The following is a 16,807-nucleotide window of genomic DNA, read 5'->3' on the forward strand; positions in this document are numbered from 1 at the left end:
CCCCCCCTCCAAAAAAAGCATGACCCTCCCCTGTTTTTCCACCTAAGAAAAATCCACCTCTACCAGAAAACTGCATTACTTACTTTACTCATGTACAATTATTGTGATTATGTACCTTGCTGCAATGCTAATGTTGAAAACATTAGGACACAGGAATTGCACACTACCTGACTACTTGAGAAATACCTGAACACTTTCATTTTCATCTTGTTGAACTTTGCACAGCATGTTACACTATTGATTGCACTTTAATTCTGCTGTAGTGCGACTACCATCACTTATCACTTTATTCCTTATCATTACTTAATTTACTTATTTACTTGTGATTATTGTGATGATGGTATTGTTGTGATTATGTACCTTGCTGCAAAGCTAATGTTGAAGAACCACAGCCAAAGATTTGTATTATTGTGTACTGTAAAATAAATTCAGATTCAAGATTTTTTTGTATCATTAAAATAATAATAGTTACAACAACCATAAAGCCTCCATAATGATAATGAAAAGAATGGGAGACGATTTTTTTATTGACAACGGAATTACATGCTGGAAAAACATGCAGACACAGACAATAAGAGACACACGGGAGAAGTACAGGAAAACATTTTATTTTTTTGGGCCATCCTCGAGTTTTGGCTGAAATTACGTCGTTGTTTTGAGCGCGCGTGCGCGTTTCATGCGCGTGCGCGCGGTCAGCACTACCCGCCACCATTGTAAAAAGCCCTGGAGGACCTGTCTCCTGCAAGACAACACAACCGTTGAGCACTTCTGAGGGGTATTCCATCAATGTTGCTAAAGGAAAATCCAGGCTCATTTTGATTTTTTTTTAAGTTTCACAAGACTTATCAAAAAGAAGCCTGGAATATCTCTTCCTACTCATGCATTCTTACCAACTGTAACACACACTTACTAGTGGGGCTGCAGGTGTAGGACACCTCCAGGTATTTAAAAGTACCACCGCATGGATCAGAGAACACAGAGTTGGAGGCACGCACAGAACAATTATTCTTCCCATTACACCTGAGAGAGAGAGAGAGAGAGAGAGAGAGAGAGAGAGAGAATGTCATTAGTACTGGGGGGTAGATAGATAGGGCTGGGAGAAGTGTTGGGGTTAAATGGTAGTCTGGGGATTGTGTTTTACTAACCTGCTGGCCATCTCTGCCAGGGTACTAGGCAGGAAACAGTCAGTCTTGGTGACCTGGCTGGTTGGACGTCCACTTGAGCAGGTGGTTGTGTCTCTGCGGCCGTAGTTAGCACTGGTGACTTTGACCACATCCTGCCCTGGAGAAACACCACCAAAGTGGAGGAATTCAATGCCAATTCCATAATGTACACAGAGTCATTATTGAAAGATGTGTTTGCAAGTTCTAGTGAAGCCATGTTCTATTGTGAATCTCTTTATTAACCGTCTCCCTTCTAAATGAGGGGTTGGACAGGTGAGAGTTGAGGGTGAATGGTGAGTTTAGAGGTGTGTACCGCAGTCCAGTTCGCTAGTCTGATGTTCACAGGTCACACTCGCCTCTGAAAGAAATGAAAAATTTAAGTAAATCTCTTCCTACTCATACAGTTGGACAGTTGGTAAAAATGTAACATACACACTTACGAGGGGGGATGCAGGTGTAGGACACCTCCAGGTATTTAAAAGTTCCAAAGCATGGATCAGAGAACACAGAGTTGGAGGCATGCACCGAACACTTATTCTTCCCATCACACCTGAGAGAGAGAGAGAGAGAGAGAGAGAGAGAGAGAGAGAGAGAGAGAGAGAGAGAGAGAGAGAGAGAGAGAGAGAGAGAGAGAGAGAGAGAGAGAGAGAGAGAGAATGTCATTAGTACTGGGGGGTAGACAGATAGGGCTGGGAGGAGTGTTGCATTTATTTATTTATTTGGGGCCCGCCATCACCCCCTCTTCTTCAGGGGACCAATCATCTGCCATCATGACAACATACAAACAAAGAGACAAGAGAAAGACAAGTTATCAGTGATAACAACAACAATACACACAAGACACACTCAATATGCTTGTACCCACACAGTCAAATGTGGATACATGGGGTCAGTATGTACAGAGGTAGGTGAAGGGCATTTGTAAGACAGTAGTTGTATTTATTAAAACATTTTAACAATTAGTTTAAGGTTATCAGGAGTGTTGGGGTTAAATGGTAGTCAGGGGATTGTGTTTTACTAACCTGCTGGCCATCTCTGCCAGGGTACTAGGCAGGATACAGTCAGTCTTGGTGACCTGGCTGGTTGGACGTCCTCTAGAGCAGGTGGTTGTGTCTCTGCGGCCGTAGTTAGCACTGGTGACTTTGATCACATCCTGCCCTGGAGAAACACCAAAGTGGAGGAATTCAGTTCCATAACATTATTAGAGGGGTTACAGTTGAGGGATGAATGGTGAAAGTTAAAAGTAGCATACCGCAGTCCAGTGTACCGGTTTGATGTTCACAGGTAGTCTCTGAAAAACAAAATAGTATGTAAAGTTAATATCGACTACTCATACAGTTTGTACAATTGTAGACACGGACACAAGTTGACTATTTACCTGCACTTGACAGCAAAAAGCAAGCTGCAACGAGCACTGAAAAACACAATTCAAAGTCAATCCCTTTCCTGAGCAGAACAGACAGACAACAAACTACGGGCCGGTTTCAGAGACAAGGCTTAAGCCTAGTCCTGGACTAAATCACACTTTCAATGTAAAATCTCCATTGAAGATGTTTTTTAGTCTAGGATTAGGCTTAAGCCTTGTCTGTGAAACCGGCCCGTACGAGTTTTAATTAAGTGACCATAAACTGAGTTTGTTTAGGTGCAGGACACCGATGTGCATAACATCTCATGCAGTTCTACAGTGCTTAATAGATTCTGGGAACTTACAATGCATCTTTGTGGTCATTGTTCAGGCAAATTACATACTGATTCCTATATTTGGTACACAATTCAAACATCCTAATTTAATGCATCAAAATAATTTCAGTCTTTACTGGTCCATGACTTGTTTTTAAAGTAAGGAACCAAATAACACGTTGCTATTTGGTAAACATCCCTGCAATTGCATACAATCTGGACAGTCCAAAGACATGAACAATATATTGCCATTTCCAGTAATGACTTAATTATGCTTAAAATAAATATGCTCAGTAAACAAAGTAGTGCATCACAGCCAAACAAATGAATTTAATTAAATGTATTGTAGCATTACAGTACAACCTGTTCATGTCATAAAATAATGAATGAAATGTGAAATGTCTTGGTAATTGTTTGCAGTAAGTGTGTTCAGTCGATACTCACAGGTAACAGCAGCCAGTCTTAGAAGCAGCATGGTGACAGGTTCTAACAGTCTCTCTCCAACTACAGCTTGTATTTATGTGATGTTGTGAAGGCCCACCTGGCCACGCCCCTCCTTCCCCACACCTAGCCACACCCCTCCTTCCCCACACCTAGCCACACCTGGCCACGCCCCTCCTTCCCCACACCTAGCCACACCTGATCCCACTTTCCCTGATTGACATTCCTCTGCTGCCCTCACTGTTTATCAGCCTGCCTTTCTTGTTCAGTAGTCCTTGGTGCTGAATGTGGTAACTAGCTAACCTACCCACAGTAGTGATGGGGGAAACGAAGCTTTCGACGCATTGACACATATTATATATATCAATATTATATTATGATATTACGTGATCTGGCCGTTATCGGGCTGGTCCGAATTCGTCCAGGTCCGTCTGTGCTTTCTGGGCTTCTTTACATGGCAATCTTCAAAACATTTCATGAACACAATAGGCCTAATTATTAGGTAATAGTAACCCTTGGGTGTAACAATCATTGTCAAACAAAACAAAAGAATGAGTGTGTTACTGTATACCTGCCTTTTTATACCTAGGTGTTGTTCAGAGCTTCCTCAGAAATAAACTGCCCCAAAAACTCACATTTCTTATCACGGGATATCCCATGACCCTGTGAATATTATAATTTGAAAGGGAAACACAATGCCAAAACCAGATTCTGTAAATAAGAGATGTGAATGACAGCATACACAGAGGAATAAGATCTTAATCAAGATGGTTCCCATAAGCAGGCTTAAAAGGACTGTATTCTATGCTAGAGCTGCTCATTCAGAAGAAGGAAACCACACCACACAATGTTTGTGATTCTGTGACACACTGACTCATAAAACGGACCGAATTGCTTTAATTCACAATTCCTGTGTTAGTAGGGTCATCACACATTTTTCATAATATGACCCCTTTAAAGTTACATGGAAATTGCACTCATTTCTTTATAATTTAGTTTTCCTACTACACGCATGACTCCCTCTAACCCAACATGGAATTGGTTATGTCAGATAAAAAAGACTGGTTCTGATTAAGTAAAGATTTCATGGTAAAACCAAAAAAATCTATGATTGCACAAGGGATTCACATACTTTCAAGCAGCACTGTATATATACTGTATACTATTTGCTAGTTGTAGTTTATGTCTTAAGCATATTTACATATATTTACCATTAATAAAACTGTCCCTCTGCATTCACACTATTTAAACTAACTGGTCTCACAGCAGCTGGCTTTTAACTAGGAATCTTACAATTGTTTATTTTCTTTGAGCAGGGGGTTGCCTGCTGTTGGAGAAGTCTGGTCAAACATGGGCCTCGTCATGAATCCCACTTCACTGGTAGGGATATATTAATAACTTCACTTTATAAACACATTTGTAACCTATTTGCCTGGGGAAGTAGGCGGTTGATACAAGGCCCCGCCCCCCCCTGGGGTAGCCATGGCGATGATGAAAGGCTAATAGTCGGACATTAGCAGTAGCATTAACAGGTGGCTGGCTAGTGGAGTTTGGAACATATGGGGGCTTGTCCTTTCAGATTTGTATCCAGGCTGCATTTTCTGGTGGTGCTGTGAGTGTTTTTGCAGACGTGATAGTGTTGTTTGTCCACACACAGATATTTATCTGCACTTGCCTATTTTTGCTTTTTTGTCTCTGGTAGATGCCTCTAAAAATTGTGCATGCAGAAACACCACAGCTAACGTCTGACACTGCAAGTCCACTTCATTTATATTATTACTACGGAGGATGTTGTTGTTTGAAACTAAAGACAGCACAGCTCCTTTAAACTAATAAAGCTGAGGCATTCGTTATTCTTCACAAACCGTTTATTGGGTTCACAGCAGCAACACGACACAGGACCATACCGTCAGGGCTTCTTATCACTGACAGATCAAATCAATAAATAACAACAAAAACTCAACTTAATTCTCCTTTTTCACATTGATAGTACACATAATGGGCTGGGTTCAGTCAGCACACAGCCAAATGGATATGAGTGCATGACATCACACACATGGTCTCCCTTTGATCTGCTGACCACAGGTCTAGGATCAGAATACTTTTCCACCAATCCTAACCTTCCCTAAGAGGGGTTTAAAGTCTGACCCCCTTATCAGTGGCTAAAATTAACTTCGACCTCCCTTTGATCCACAGAATGCAGTTTGATTATGGATGCTTCGATCCCTTTCGTAACATTGAATCCTTTAGTAACATTTGACCTTTCAGTTAGTAACTCCCTGTAACATCGAAAAAACAGAAGACACAACAATCTACTCACATCCAACTACACTACTGTTAACACAAACAAAAACACAATTTATACACAGTTCACCAATAAATAACATTTCATCATATTTCATCATATTTCATCTATTTGTCCTCGTATTTACATATCTCTCGATATGGGGGAAATATTGACCAACATCCTACAGAATTAGCAGAATCTTACACAAAGCTTACCAAATGAAGAGGAATGAGAACAATAACTCACATTCTGGTTGTGAATGGGTGAATGGAATGCTTCTCTTCTGTAAACATAAAAATCTAATTTACTTCTGTTCGTACGTCTGCGACAGTTAAATCCCTTATGACGTATGACTAAGCTGTCTGGTTCCTATGGAAACCGCTGGTTCTCCCTCCACTACCAGTGCCAACAAGGGGTGTTGTTTCTACGGTTATTACAGGGGGGTATTCCATTAATGTTGCTAAAGGAAAATTATTATTTTTGTATAAATCTTGTGAGATTTACCAGAATAAGCCTGGATTTTCCTTTAGCGACGTTGATGGAATACCCCCCTGGAATTACCTCATTCTGAGTAAAACCGAAATAAAACGCAGCCGTAGCATTAGAACTCTACCACCTGATCAATGCTGCTCTACACCAGGGGAGGCAGAAATCGGAGGTATGATGGAGGGAAAAAGATCAGAGAACGGTTCATTGTAATGCAAGGAATGGAGTCAGGAATGGTATCAAACAAGCACACACATTCCTGATTCCGTTCCATGCATTACAATGAGCCAGTGCCCTGATGTTTACCGCCATCAGTGTCCACTGCTCTACACATAGATGGGGGTAGATGGAATGTCAAGACAGCATGAGGGAGAGGAGGGGATGGATGGAGCAGGTATATTAAGTAGTGTGTGTGTGTGTGTGTGTGTGTGTGTGTGTGTGTGTGTGTGTGTGTATGTGTATGTGTGTGCGTATGTGTGTATGTATGTATGTATGTACATCAGTTAATCTGTCTGGGGTACAGAGATCGCAGGACCCTTGGGATCATCGAAGCGGTCCATGGTGCGTAGCTGCATGATCATGTGCAGGCCGTAGGTGAGCACTAGGACCATGAGGAGGCTGGTGACCAGGCCCATCCAGATGCCCGGGGTGAAGAAGCCTGCACAGTCACTGGCGTATGAGAAGTCACTGTCAGTCACGTTAAAACCCTGAATCTAGATGGAGAAAGAGAGAAAATGAATGAGAGAGAGAGAGAGAGAGAGAGAGAGAGAGAGAGAGAGAGAGAGAGAGAGAGAGAGAGAGAGAGATCGCGTCTGTCCTCTTTCACCCCACCCCTTTATAGACTAATAAATATCCCCCAACCCCGGGGTAGTGGTGGTCTAGTGGATAGTGAGTTGGACTGGTGATCGGAAGGTTGTGAGTTCAAATCCTGCCTGAAACACCACCACTAGTGTCCCCTTGAGTAAAGGCACTTAGCCTTAGCACCTCAGTTACTCCAGGGGAGAATGTCCCTGTAATTGTAAATCGCTTTGGATTTAAAGCGTCTGCTAAATGGCAAATGCTAATTCTAATTCCACCCCAACAACCACTGAATTAGCAAAGCCACCGTCTGGACTAACTCATGGGAGTGTCAAAGCCATCGTGACATCAGAGTCGCTGCCTACGTGGATTTAAACGATGGCGGCAACCTGGCAACATCCGTGTACCGGAGGACACTCGTCATTAAGGTTCACCTGGAAGTCGTCGAAGGAGACTCTCCACTGGTTGGCGGGGTCCTTGGGGGAGCGGGGCGTGAGGACGGGGTAGCGGAAGTTGGTGACCGACTCGCAGCGGTAGGAGTACTCGGCCGGGGCATAGACGTCGCGGCTGCCGTTGAAAAAGGCCTTGGTGCCGTCGTACTCCAGCTCCACCGTGTCCAGGGTGAACCAGCGACGGGCTGACACCTTGTAGAGCCTCTGACTCATTGCAAAGCTGGGGAGAGACGGAGACGGACGCACACACACACACACACACACACACACAGTTGATTAAATGAAGGAATCATGGTTGGTTCAGTGGTATTTTCAAGGGTCTAATGGGGTGTAAGTGTGTGGGTGTGTGTGTGTGTGTGTGTGTACTCACATGAGTTTGAAGGAACGATGGCCGAGGACATTCTCATAATTCAAGACCAGCCTGAGAGGAAAGCAAGAAAGAAAGGAGAAAAAGAGAAAGAACAAGAGAGCGAGAGAGAGAGAGAGAGAGAGAGAGAGAGAGAGAGAGAGAGAGAGAGAGAGAGAGAGAGAGAGAGAGAGAGAGATGACATAAAGGCATCGGACCGTCTCATCCTTTGGGATCGAGGCGTAAAGCTGAGAATCGACACAGACAGACGATGGAGAAGGAGGGGGGGAATACATCAAAAACATTTGACCACGTTCGTAGCGAACAGTCCTCTCCCTGACCACCCGCCCCTCCTGACCTTGAGAGTGACTGGTCGCAGACGGAGCCTTCGAGCCTGGGGGTCACGCCCTCTCCGAAGGTGGAGGGGGTGAGGTCGTGCCTCTCCCAGCGGCCCTCCCTGAGGATGCTCACCGTCAGGTTCCTGGCCCACAGCAGGATGCAGCTGGAGCCCCCCTCCTACAGGCCACAGAGCCGCTCAGTCAGCCACGGGTCTCACACACACACACACACATCTCAAAACACCTCCGATTCGCATCACATACAATACAAAGAGCCTTTGGGGGGGTGGGGGGTACGTGGGGTAGGGTTACCTCAAACAAAAGTCACGTAATACCATCGTCTGATACGAAACTATATGAATCACCACCACTCATAACCCCCCCCCCCCTCTCTCTCTCTCTCTCTCTCTCTCTCTCTCTGAGAAATCAATGAATCTACATCTGTTCCGAGTCCCTGAAACGTGGAGAACTGGTTCTACCTTGAACTCCACTGGGGGGTACACCCCGGCCTTCTCCTGGACCCTGTCCCTCTCCCTGCCCCGCTCCCGGCTGTTCCTGTCCGAGCCCCGGCCCCGAGCCTGCAGCAGGGAGCGCCCGCCTCCCACGCCCGCCTCCAGAGACAGAGATGACACCTCCTAGAGAGAGACAAGAGACACGCGGGGTTAGGACACACACGCACACACACACACACACACACACACACACACGCACTGCAGACAGAGCGTGATGAGGCGTTCGCTCTCTCTCACTTACATGTGAGGGGCGCAGGGCAGTGTAGATGGCGGTGTATGGGACAGACTGGCTCCTCATGACGCTCAAAACCTGTCCAATCACCTCATCTGAAATAAATGAAGACACACAGACACACAGACACACACACACGTAAGGTACAAACCAAGTTGTTTTCCAGTTACCTGCACCTGCATGCTCAAATAAGGGCAGAGACGAATTAAGAAGGGGATTTTTTTTTTTTTGTCACAGCACAGCCACCGTACAGTGGAGCTTACTCACCATTCCCACTGAGAACCTCCTTGGCTGACATCAGATCAGCCCTGCGGGAGACCACACCCACAATCAGAGAAGCTACATGGATCAGGCCACGCCCACACAACCAGAGCCATGTCAGCTTGTTTGGTTCGACTGCTGTCATTCATCTCTATTTGCTTTCATTTGACATGCATGCTTTAAGAAAGTACTATACAAATCAATGTATTATCATTATTATTATTATTATTATTATTATTCGAGACCAAATCACAATCAAACAAGACTTATGGTGCACTCATGACCAAGTCAGAAACTCGAAATTCCCAAACGTGATCTCAGACTTCCGAGTACGTTGCGTTCAAGTGATTTGAGGTCAGCATCTCCAAACAACATGAACCCTAACCCTAACCCTAACCCACGTTGGCCAGTTATAACCGCTTTAACTTTTAGTTTTGTGAGTGTTCAAACTCTCCAAAAAGAAAAAACAAACTGCAGTGGGCATTGAAATCACCGTAGAAAAACAATGTTGTTATATTTCCACTTCACTTTAGTGTAAGCTTCTGAAAAACACTGCCATGCTCGCGGATACTTTCTGGTTGACATGACGTCAGAAAACTATAGGTCGGTCCCTCAAGAGCTCGTTTCCCCACTTGTAGTTACGAAAGGGATTTTCCCCACTCAAAGAGTTTGTATTTCCAAACCATTTCTGACTTGTCTTGAACAACCTATTATAGATAGACCACACCCACAGTCTGAGAGCTAAGCAGGTACGTTAACACAATCAACTGTACAGGAAACGAAGAATATCACTGCACGTTAATGTGTGTGACTGTGTGTGTGTGTGTGTGTGTGTGTGTACCCAGTGCTGTAGGGCAGTCTGAACACCAGTAGAGCAGGTATGGAGGCATTAAGTCGTAGTTGGCTGAGCGTCTCAGGGTCCATGTAGAGAGGCGAGGTTTCCAATTGGTCCTGGAGCTGACCAATGAAAGCACTGGAGGCAGTCCAGGACACTGCAGGCAACACCAGGGGGGAGGGAGAGGAGAGCAGAGCCCTCTACAGGACCAGAGAGAGAACAACAACATAGAAGCAGTTAGTAGCCTAGATGAGGTGAATTTATCCCTGCTGCAATGTTAGATACTTTCTGCATTTGGAAAAATGTAACTGTATTAGTCCAAGGTCTAATGGGGTTAGGGTTACCTCAAGGTTTGGGAAAGCATTGTCCTGCTTGTTACCAAAAGCCCCTCCGTAGATGGTGAAGTCCTCAATGCTCATCTGGTAGGGTCAGACAGAGCAAGATTAAAATCACATAAAACTACAGCCTCTGGAAGCAGAACTTCTCTGTCAGTAGGATGGTGAACCTCAAGCGTACTTTGTCCTGTAGAAAGAGCAGCACGTTCCGCGGGGCCGAGCCCAGGGCTGTGTCCAGGTAGGAGGCCAGCTGCACACTCCCGACGATGTGACCGGCCATGGGAGGAGACTGGGACGGGAGGGCGGACCTGGTGGATTCAACAGAGGAGAACAGCGATGGAAACGGGACACATAGAAACCTGTCCTGTACGTACTGTACTAATACCCCGTCAATAATCTTGTACCCGGATCACAGGTTAATTATTCATTATGCGATTGATGATGATGATGATGATGATGTGGTGGTGGCTACAGAGCTAATATCTACTCCATCTGGGCCGTGGTGTCAACAGTGAGCTGTCTGTCAGTAGTGCTAGAGATGTCAGCGTAGGCTAGCTGGCTGTGCAACACGACTGGCTGAATAAATAGCTGTGCCGCACATAAGGCTACATACAGTCTGTGATCCATATGATCAAATGGTTGGCTATTCCTGGCTACGCAGATTGAATTGATATAGTAGTACATCGCAATTGAATCGAGGAAAGGTAAGCGTGCGAGTGGTAGGAACAAGATGTCAGCTCTGCACAGTGCAGCTAGACTAGCCTGCTTGGCAAGCAACCAGACCGCAGATCCACCCACACCTACCCTTCGCTCGTCCATAACATCAGCGGCACCTGTTCGTCGCAGCTCCCGGAGGAGAACACGGTGAATAAAAGGGCCAAACACACGGATACCCGTTGGAGGGCTGGCATCCTTGATCCTCGGCGGAGAGATGCTGGCATCCCTGCTGCTGCTGCCATCTTGGATAATTCTGACAAGTGACGTTACCGATGGATCGAGTCACGTGACCGGAGCTGAATCCTTCTCCAGCTGGTTGAGCTCGTGCCCGTCCGGCGACCACTGCTCGTGCCCGTCCGGGGACCACTGCTCGTGCCCGTCCAGGGACCACTGCTCCAACATTCGGCCGGAGGTGTGCATCTTTCACAATTGTAGTACAGATTGTGTGCTTCCAATTACAGTTTCTCCTCCCAAGCCATTCAGTAGTGAATTTCCCTGTCCATTGGTCATGATAACCTTTTTTATCCAATCCAAAGCATGTGTTTACAATGGAGTCAACACAGTAGGCCTACACATTTTACATTTCCAAAAATCTTTATTAGTGTACACATGGCAGTGTATCACTCACAGTGAGGTGATATATTTATCATATAATAAACTTCAACTACAGATCATTATTTACTGTAGCCTTGCTTCAGTCGCTTATCAGACATGGATCAAAAGCAGATGATTTCTGTAATAAAATACATTATATACAACATGAAAGTAGGGATGGCATTTCGGTGAGAAGACAGTGTTGGAGACAATAACTCCATTTCAATTGAGTCAATTCAAGAATTGAAAACTGCTGTTGAAAAGGAATTGACTGAACTGAAATGGAGTTGACATCAACCCTGGTGAGACAGACAAAGACAGTCACTTCATTACTGTCAAGCTGCCAAACAAAGGAAGCACATTTCACAATTCTACTAAACGGCGGTATAAAGATGTATTTAATTTTGAAACTTGCAGCAGTGTAAATGCAACATTTTGTCAGTGCATCATTTTTGGTCTGTTTCTAAAGTAAAAGAAAAATGACGTCCTGACAAAACGTTCACGATGCACCACGGAAGTCACTGGAGGTTGCCATCTTTAGGCACGTTCGCCCTGATTATCTGTAACTACTCAAAGGCTCATGGTGGACAGGACAGAGTGGTCTAAAGGCATCTTCCCTTTATTATTCATAGTGATGAATCCCTCCAGGTGAGACTGGCTGGAGACGGACTAGAAGGAGACTGGTGAGTTGTGGAGCCGCTGGGTGGAGGTGGCCTGTTGGCACAGTGGAGGAAGCCTCTCTGGGACCAGTTCACTAGACCAGCTCATCTAACTGGTTAGTGGTCTCTCTCTCTCTCTCTCTCTCTCTCTCTCTCTCTCTCTCTCTCTCTCTCTCTCTCTCTCTCTCTCTCTCTCTCTCTCTCTCTCTCTCTCTCTCTCTCTCTCTCTCTCTCTCTCTCTCTCTCTCTCTCTCTCTCTCTCTCTCTCTCTCTCTCTCTCTCTCTCTCTCTCTCTCTCTCTCTCTCTCTCTCTCTCTCTCTCTCTCTCTCTCTCTCTCTCTCTCTCTCTCTCTCTCTCTCAACCAGTTTATAATAAATGCCCTAAATCAAAATTAACCATTGCAAAACCAAACAGATTCTCACATTGATTTTCGCCAGTTCTCTCCTGTATAGAGAGTAACGCTTTAGGAGATCAGTCAACCAACACATACTGCAATACTAAACTAGCACAAAATGTCTGTAGCATTCATTAAATAGATCATTGTTGGAGACGGTTCCATGCAGCACGTGGTGGTCTGGTTATTCATACATTATCACAACACGTCATTTGTACACAGACGACACAGGCAACAGAGTTCTGTGGTTTCTACCCTCACGAACCCAGCTAGAAGGGCTTAGGGACAGACACAGAGGACGAGGCATGCCTTTTATACAGATCTGTTCCAAAAGAAAACTTATTCCATTAGTTCAACCAATCGGGGGCTACCCAATCACGCTCCAGGTACACATGAAGATGGCGTCCGACAAATGTTTAAATGTAAACCTTTTTGAATGTAACGTTTCCTCAACGTTTCCCCCCCAGTGTCCCCAGAGGGCCAGCTCAGAGTGGTCACCGTGGTGAGGTAAATCTGTGGTCCAACAGAAAGCAGGGTGGAGAGGAGTCCTCCTGTCAATTCCATGGGTGTGTGTGTGTGTGTGTGTGTGTGTTGGTCTACAAGTAAATATCTATATGTACGGGTATGTTTAGTCTGTGGAGATTTTGTGTGTGTAGTCAAAGTGCGTGTGTGTGTTTATGGTAATTGTCTATATGGTCTGCATCCAGTTGCTACCCTGAGGTTAGGGTATGACTCTCCTCTCCAGGGAGGAGTGTAGGCCGGGGTGAAGCCTGGGACTCAGGTTTGGGTCTGTACCTGCTGGTGGAGGGCCTCGGCCTGGGTCTTCAGGGCGCGAAACTCCCCCTGGATGAAATCAGTCAGGACCTTCCTCATCTCCATCTAAGAGAGTCAGGGGTAGCGAAAGGATGCGCGCGCACGCACACACGCACACACACGCACACGCATACACACACACACTTAGGGATGACTACCTGGTCAGCGGATATTGTATCCAAATTCCTACACTTGTGGAAAATGGGCAGGGTGTGTGTGTGTGTGTGTTTGTGTGTGTGTATTCTCACCTGACTCTTGTTCTCGGCTCGGAGTGACTCCACCAGGTGTCTGACACTGAACGGTTTCCCCACAAGGACCGTGATCCTCTGACAACACACATGTTACAGTCAGTTCCAGGTATATTACAGGGTTCCAATCCTAACAGAAAACGTGTATTTCTGTATGCGTAATACAGGGTTAGGGGTGTGTGTGTGTGTGTGTGTGTGTGTGTGTGTGCTCACCTTGCCGGTTCGGGGGATGTAAGGCTTCTCATTGGGCAGAACATCACACATACCTGAGACAGAAGTCACACTTACATCAGTAACATGTTTACTGGTGTTTGTGTTGCATATTTTATGTTTATTGTGTGTGTGGGTGGGTGTGTGTGTGTGTGTGTGAGAGAGAGAAAGACTCACCAACATGCCAAAGGGGTAGTATGATAGGGTTTAGGGTGCACTCTGCTATCAGTCGACCCACACCTAGACAGACACAGACACACACACACACACACACCAGTAAACAACTCATTCTGACCCTCTAAGGTGTGTAAGACAGACACACAACCTCGGTCAAACGCCTACCTTAAAAACGGATCCCTAACTCTGAGACAAAAACATCAAACTAAGTACAGGTACAGTCCTCTGGCCCCTAAAGCAGGTTTACAACCAAGGCACAGACTGGAACACACACACACACACACACACACACACACACACACACACACCACAACATGACTTACCCCACTTTAACCGTATAAACTCCTCAGTCATGTTGACTTTACCTGAGGGGGTGAAGAAGAGAGAGGCCTGTTTAGTCCAAGGAGTTTGTCACTATAACGAATCATATGAGAGAGACAGTGTCAAAGATAGAGAGGGACGCAGACAAATGGATGGACAGACAGAGACAAGATGGAGAGAGAGCGCAAACAAGTATGACCGACAGAGGGAGTGAGGAAGAGAAGTCCTACCCTCTGGGAAGATATGAACCCACTCTCCTCTATTCAGCTTCTCCAGAATGAAGTCCATGCCTTTCTGATACACACCATCACCTAAAGGAATACATACACACACACACACACACACACACACACACACACACACACACAAACACACAAACAAACACAGACGTCTTGTCATCCTAATGCCAGCTGAAAAAAAGCACAGGCTCTCATCCTCATTAAGCGTCCTTGGGTTTTTTGAAAGGCGCTATAGAAATTAAAGTTATTATTATTATTATTATCCACAGCCACACACACACTCACCTCGGTACACAGGAACACACTTGCCCCGGCTGAAGAATTGAGAGTGGAACTCTTTGGTGAAACAGATGTCTGACGCTGCTGGGGTCCTGTCCAATCAAAGGCAAGAGAGGTCACAACGTCCAATCAGACAAATGAACATCTAAATGTTTCACTGGGATTGGTCATTGAGAGAAGAGTCACTCACCAGCGCATCTTATTAAAGCTCCAGATGTGTTTCAGTTTCAGTACCCCTGTAACAAAGAGAGGGGAGACACACAGACCACATCAGACTGTTGTCTCATAAACATAATGTGTTTATGTGTGTTAATAATAATACATCATACTTACAGTGACGGAAATAAGTATTCAACACATCAACCATGTTTAAATTCAACATATTTCCATTGCAGCTATTCAGATGTAATTTAAATTCCACTTTATTGCACATAGCTTTTTTTATGGATTGGAGTGTTACAATGTATTTCACTGTGTAGTTTTATTGAGTTAATACCAATGTCTAGTCTAAATTTCATGTGAATAGCGGCAATGGAAATAATAAGTTAATTTAAAAAACTGTTCGTGTTGAATACGTATTTCCCCCACTGTATAGTATAGCACTTCTCAGCACAAGAGTGACAAGACACAAAGATGCTTTACAAAAAGTGTTGTTACCCCAAATGTGAGGGTCATCCATGCAGGACTCATGATTGGCCACTGTAATCAGGGGCGTGTCTGGGGAGCGTTGGTCTACCAGGTCCAATAGAACCTTGTGGTTATGAACCATCAGATGGTTCATATACTCTACAGAGAGAGAGAGAGGTCACATACTGTAGTCTACAGCAAGAATTCACACACTACACAATGCATGGATCAGTGTGCATTAAGTTTGTAAATGTAACTGTGTGTGTGTGTGACTCACTGGTCCAGAGGTAGGAGTATGACCCCACCATGCCCATGACCACAGTGCTGGAGATCCTCCAGGCCAGCGTGGGGCACTGTGGGAAAGGCCATTTCACCTCCAGGGGCATCGCAGCACACTACAGTCTGCATCCACACACATCCACCTAGCATACAGTACCTAACTTATTATTAACACCACCTTGAGAAACATGTCTCACTCACTCACACACACACACACTCTTTCTTTCTAGCCCAGCATTGCCCTTTTTTATGTTTTATCCCTGCATAATGGTTGCCTATACACTATACACTTTGAGAAACTTTGCACAATAGTACACATGCTATACCTTGGGTGCTTGCTTTATGTGAGAGCACCCATCTCCACCAGCACGCACGCACACGCGCACACACACGCACGCAGGCAGGCACACACACACACACACACACACACACACACTTCATTCATCTTTACCTAGCTAGCTCATGCTAATGTTAGAGGAGAAATGAGCTGGGACAGTGACATTAGCACCAACTAGCTGGTTTTGAAGAGAAGCCTAACTTGTGGCTTACATGTGGAGTGGATCTCTTTCCCAGCCCCCAAAGTTTGTGTTGACATCTGGAGTTTCCAGCCAGGAGAAACAGATGTTTCAACTAACTTACTACCTGTCAACTGAACACATAGTTCTTCAAAGCCTTTTACCCCATACATCTCAATAATTGACATATACCTCATAATCGTAGCTATTGCATTTAAACGTTAGTCACAACATTTGGAAGCGTATAGAACAGAGATATGTTCTCCTCACCTTCCTCTGGTCAGCTGACAGGCAGTCAGGTCTCTGAACTCGGAAAGGATTACTTAGCGCTATGAATTGTGGAAGTTGTAGGTCATAGCAACTTTCACAAAGTATAGCATAATGGGCAGATTTGTTGAGCCACACGTTGTTTGGTGTTCACTATATATATGTTTATAAAATATATCGATCAATAATAAATATCTATGATTTATTTCGGCGTCAAGTTCTGCATTTTGCATCCGTTTCTCCACTTCCGGTCTTAGAACAGCTGAACTATGGGTAATGATGGAAGTAGGTCAAAGGTGAT

At 45.0% G+C, this 16,807-nt stretch overlaps 3 protein-coding genes across 3 annotated transcripts; all 3 read right to left on the minus strand.

Annotated features, from left to right (window-relative positions):
• Nucleotides 1-698: 698 nt before the first annotated feature.
• On the minus strand, nt 699-2,880 carry LOC308160470 (L-rhamnose-binding lectin CSL3-like; the record flags this gene model as incomplete). The annotated part of the gene is made up of 6 exons (XM_080534383.1): nt 699-739; nt 911-1,020; nt 1,146-1,281; nt 1,604-1,713; nt 2,186-2,321; nt 2,874-2,880. 6 exons carry the CDS (start codon nt 2,878-2,880, stop codon nt 699-701), a joined length of 540 nt encoding a protein of 179 aa, XP_080390509.1.
• Nucleotides 2,881-5,190: 2,310 nt separating this feature from the next.
• On the minus strand, nt 5,191-11,125 carry atp6ap1a (ATPase H+ transporting accessory protein 1a; the record flags this gene model as incomplete). Its single annotated transcript, XM_080534385.1, has 11 exons — nt 5,191-6,770; nt 7,290-7,527; nt 7,678-7,728; nt 8,012-8,169; nt 8,471-8,626; nt 8,745-8,830; nt 9,003-9,043; nt 9,838-10,031; nt 10,176-10,250; nt 10,348-10,474; nt 10,971-11,125. 11 exons carry the CDS (start codon nt 11,123-11,125, stop codon nt 6,561-6,563), a joined length of 1,491 nt encoding a protein of 496 aa, XP_080390511.1. The 3' UTR covers nt 5,191-6,560.
• Nucleotides 11,126-11,519: 394 nt separating this feature from the next.
• Nucleotides 11,520-16,000, minus strand: tafazzin (tafazzin, phospholipid-lysophospholipid transacylase). The gene is made up of 10 exons (XM_080533325.1): nt 15,723-16,000; nt 15,476-15,604; nt 15,009-15,054; nt 14,825-14,910; nt 14,531-14,611; nt 14,303-14,344; nt 13,980-14,042; nt 13,806-13,858; nt 13,593-13,670; nt 11,520-13,410 (listed from the first exon to the last, which is right to left on the minus strand). Exons 1-10 carry the CDS (start codon nt 15,829-15,831, stop codon nt 13,309-13,311), a joined length of 789 nt encoding a protein of 262 aa, XP_080389451.1. The 5' UTR covers nt 15,832-16,000; the 3' UTR covers nt 11,520-13,308.
• Between the last annotated feature and the right edge of the window lie 807 nt (nt 16,001-16,807).

This window comes from Nansenia antarctica, assembly GCF_963989245.1.
Source record: "Nansenia antarctica genome assembly, chromosome: 6".
NCBI lineage: Eukaryota > Metazoa > Chordata > Actinopteri > Argentiniformes > Microstomatidae > Nansenia > Nansenia antarctica.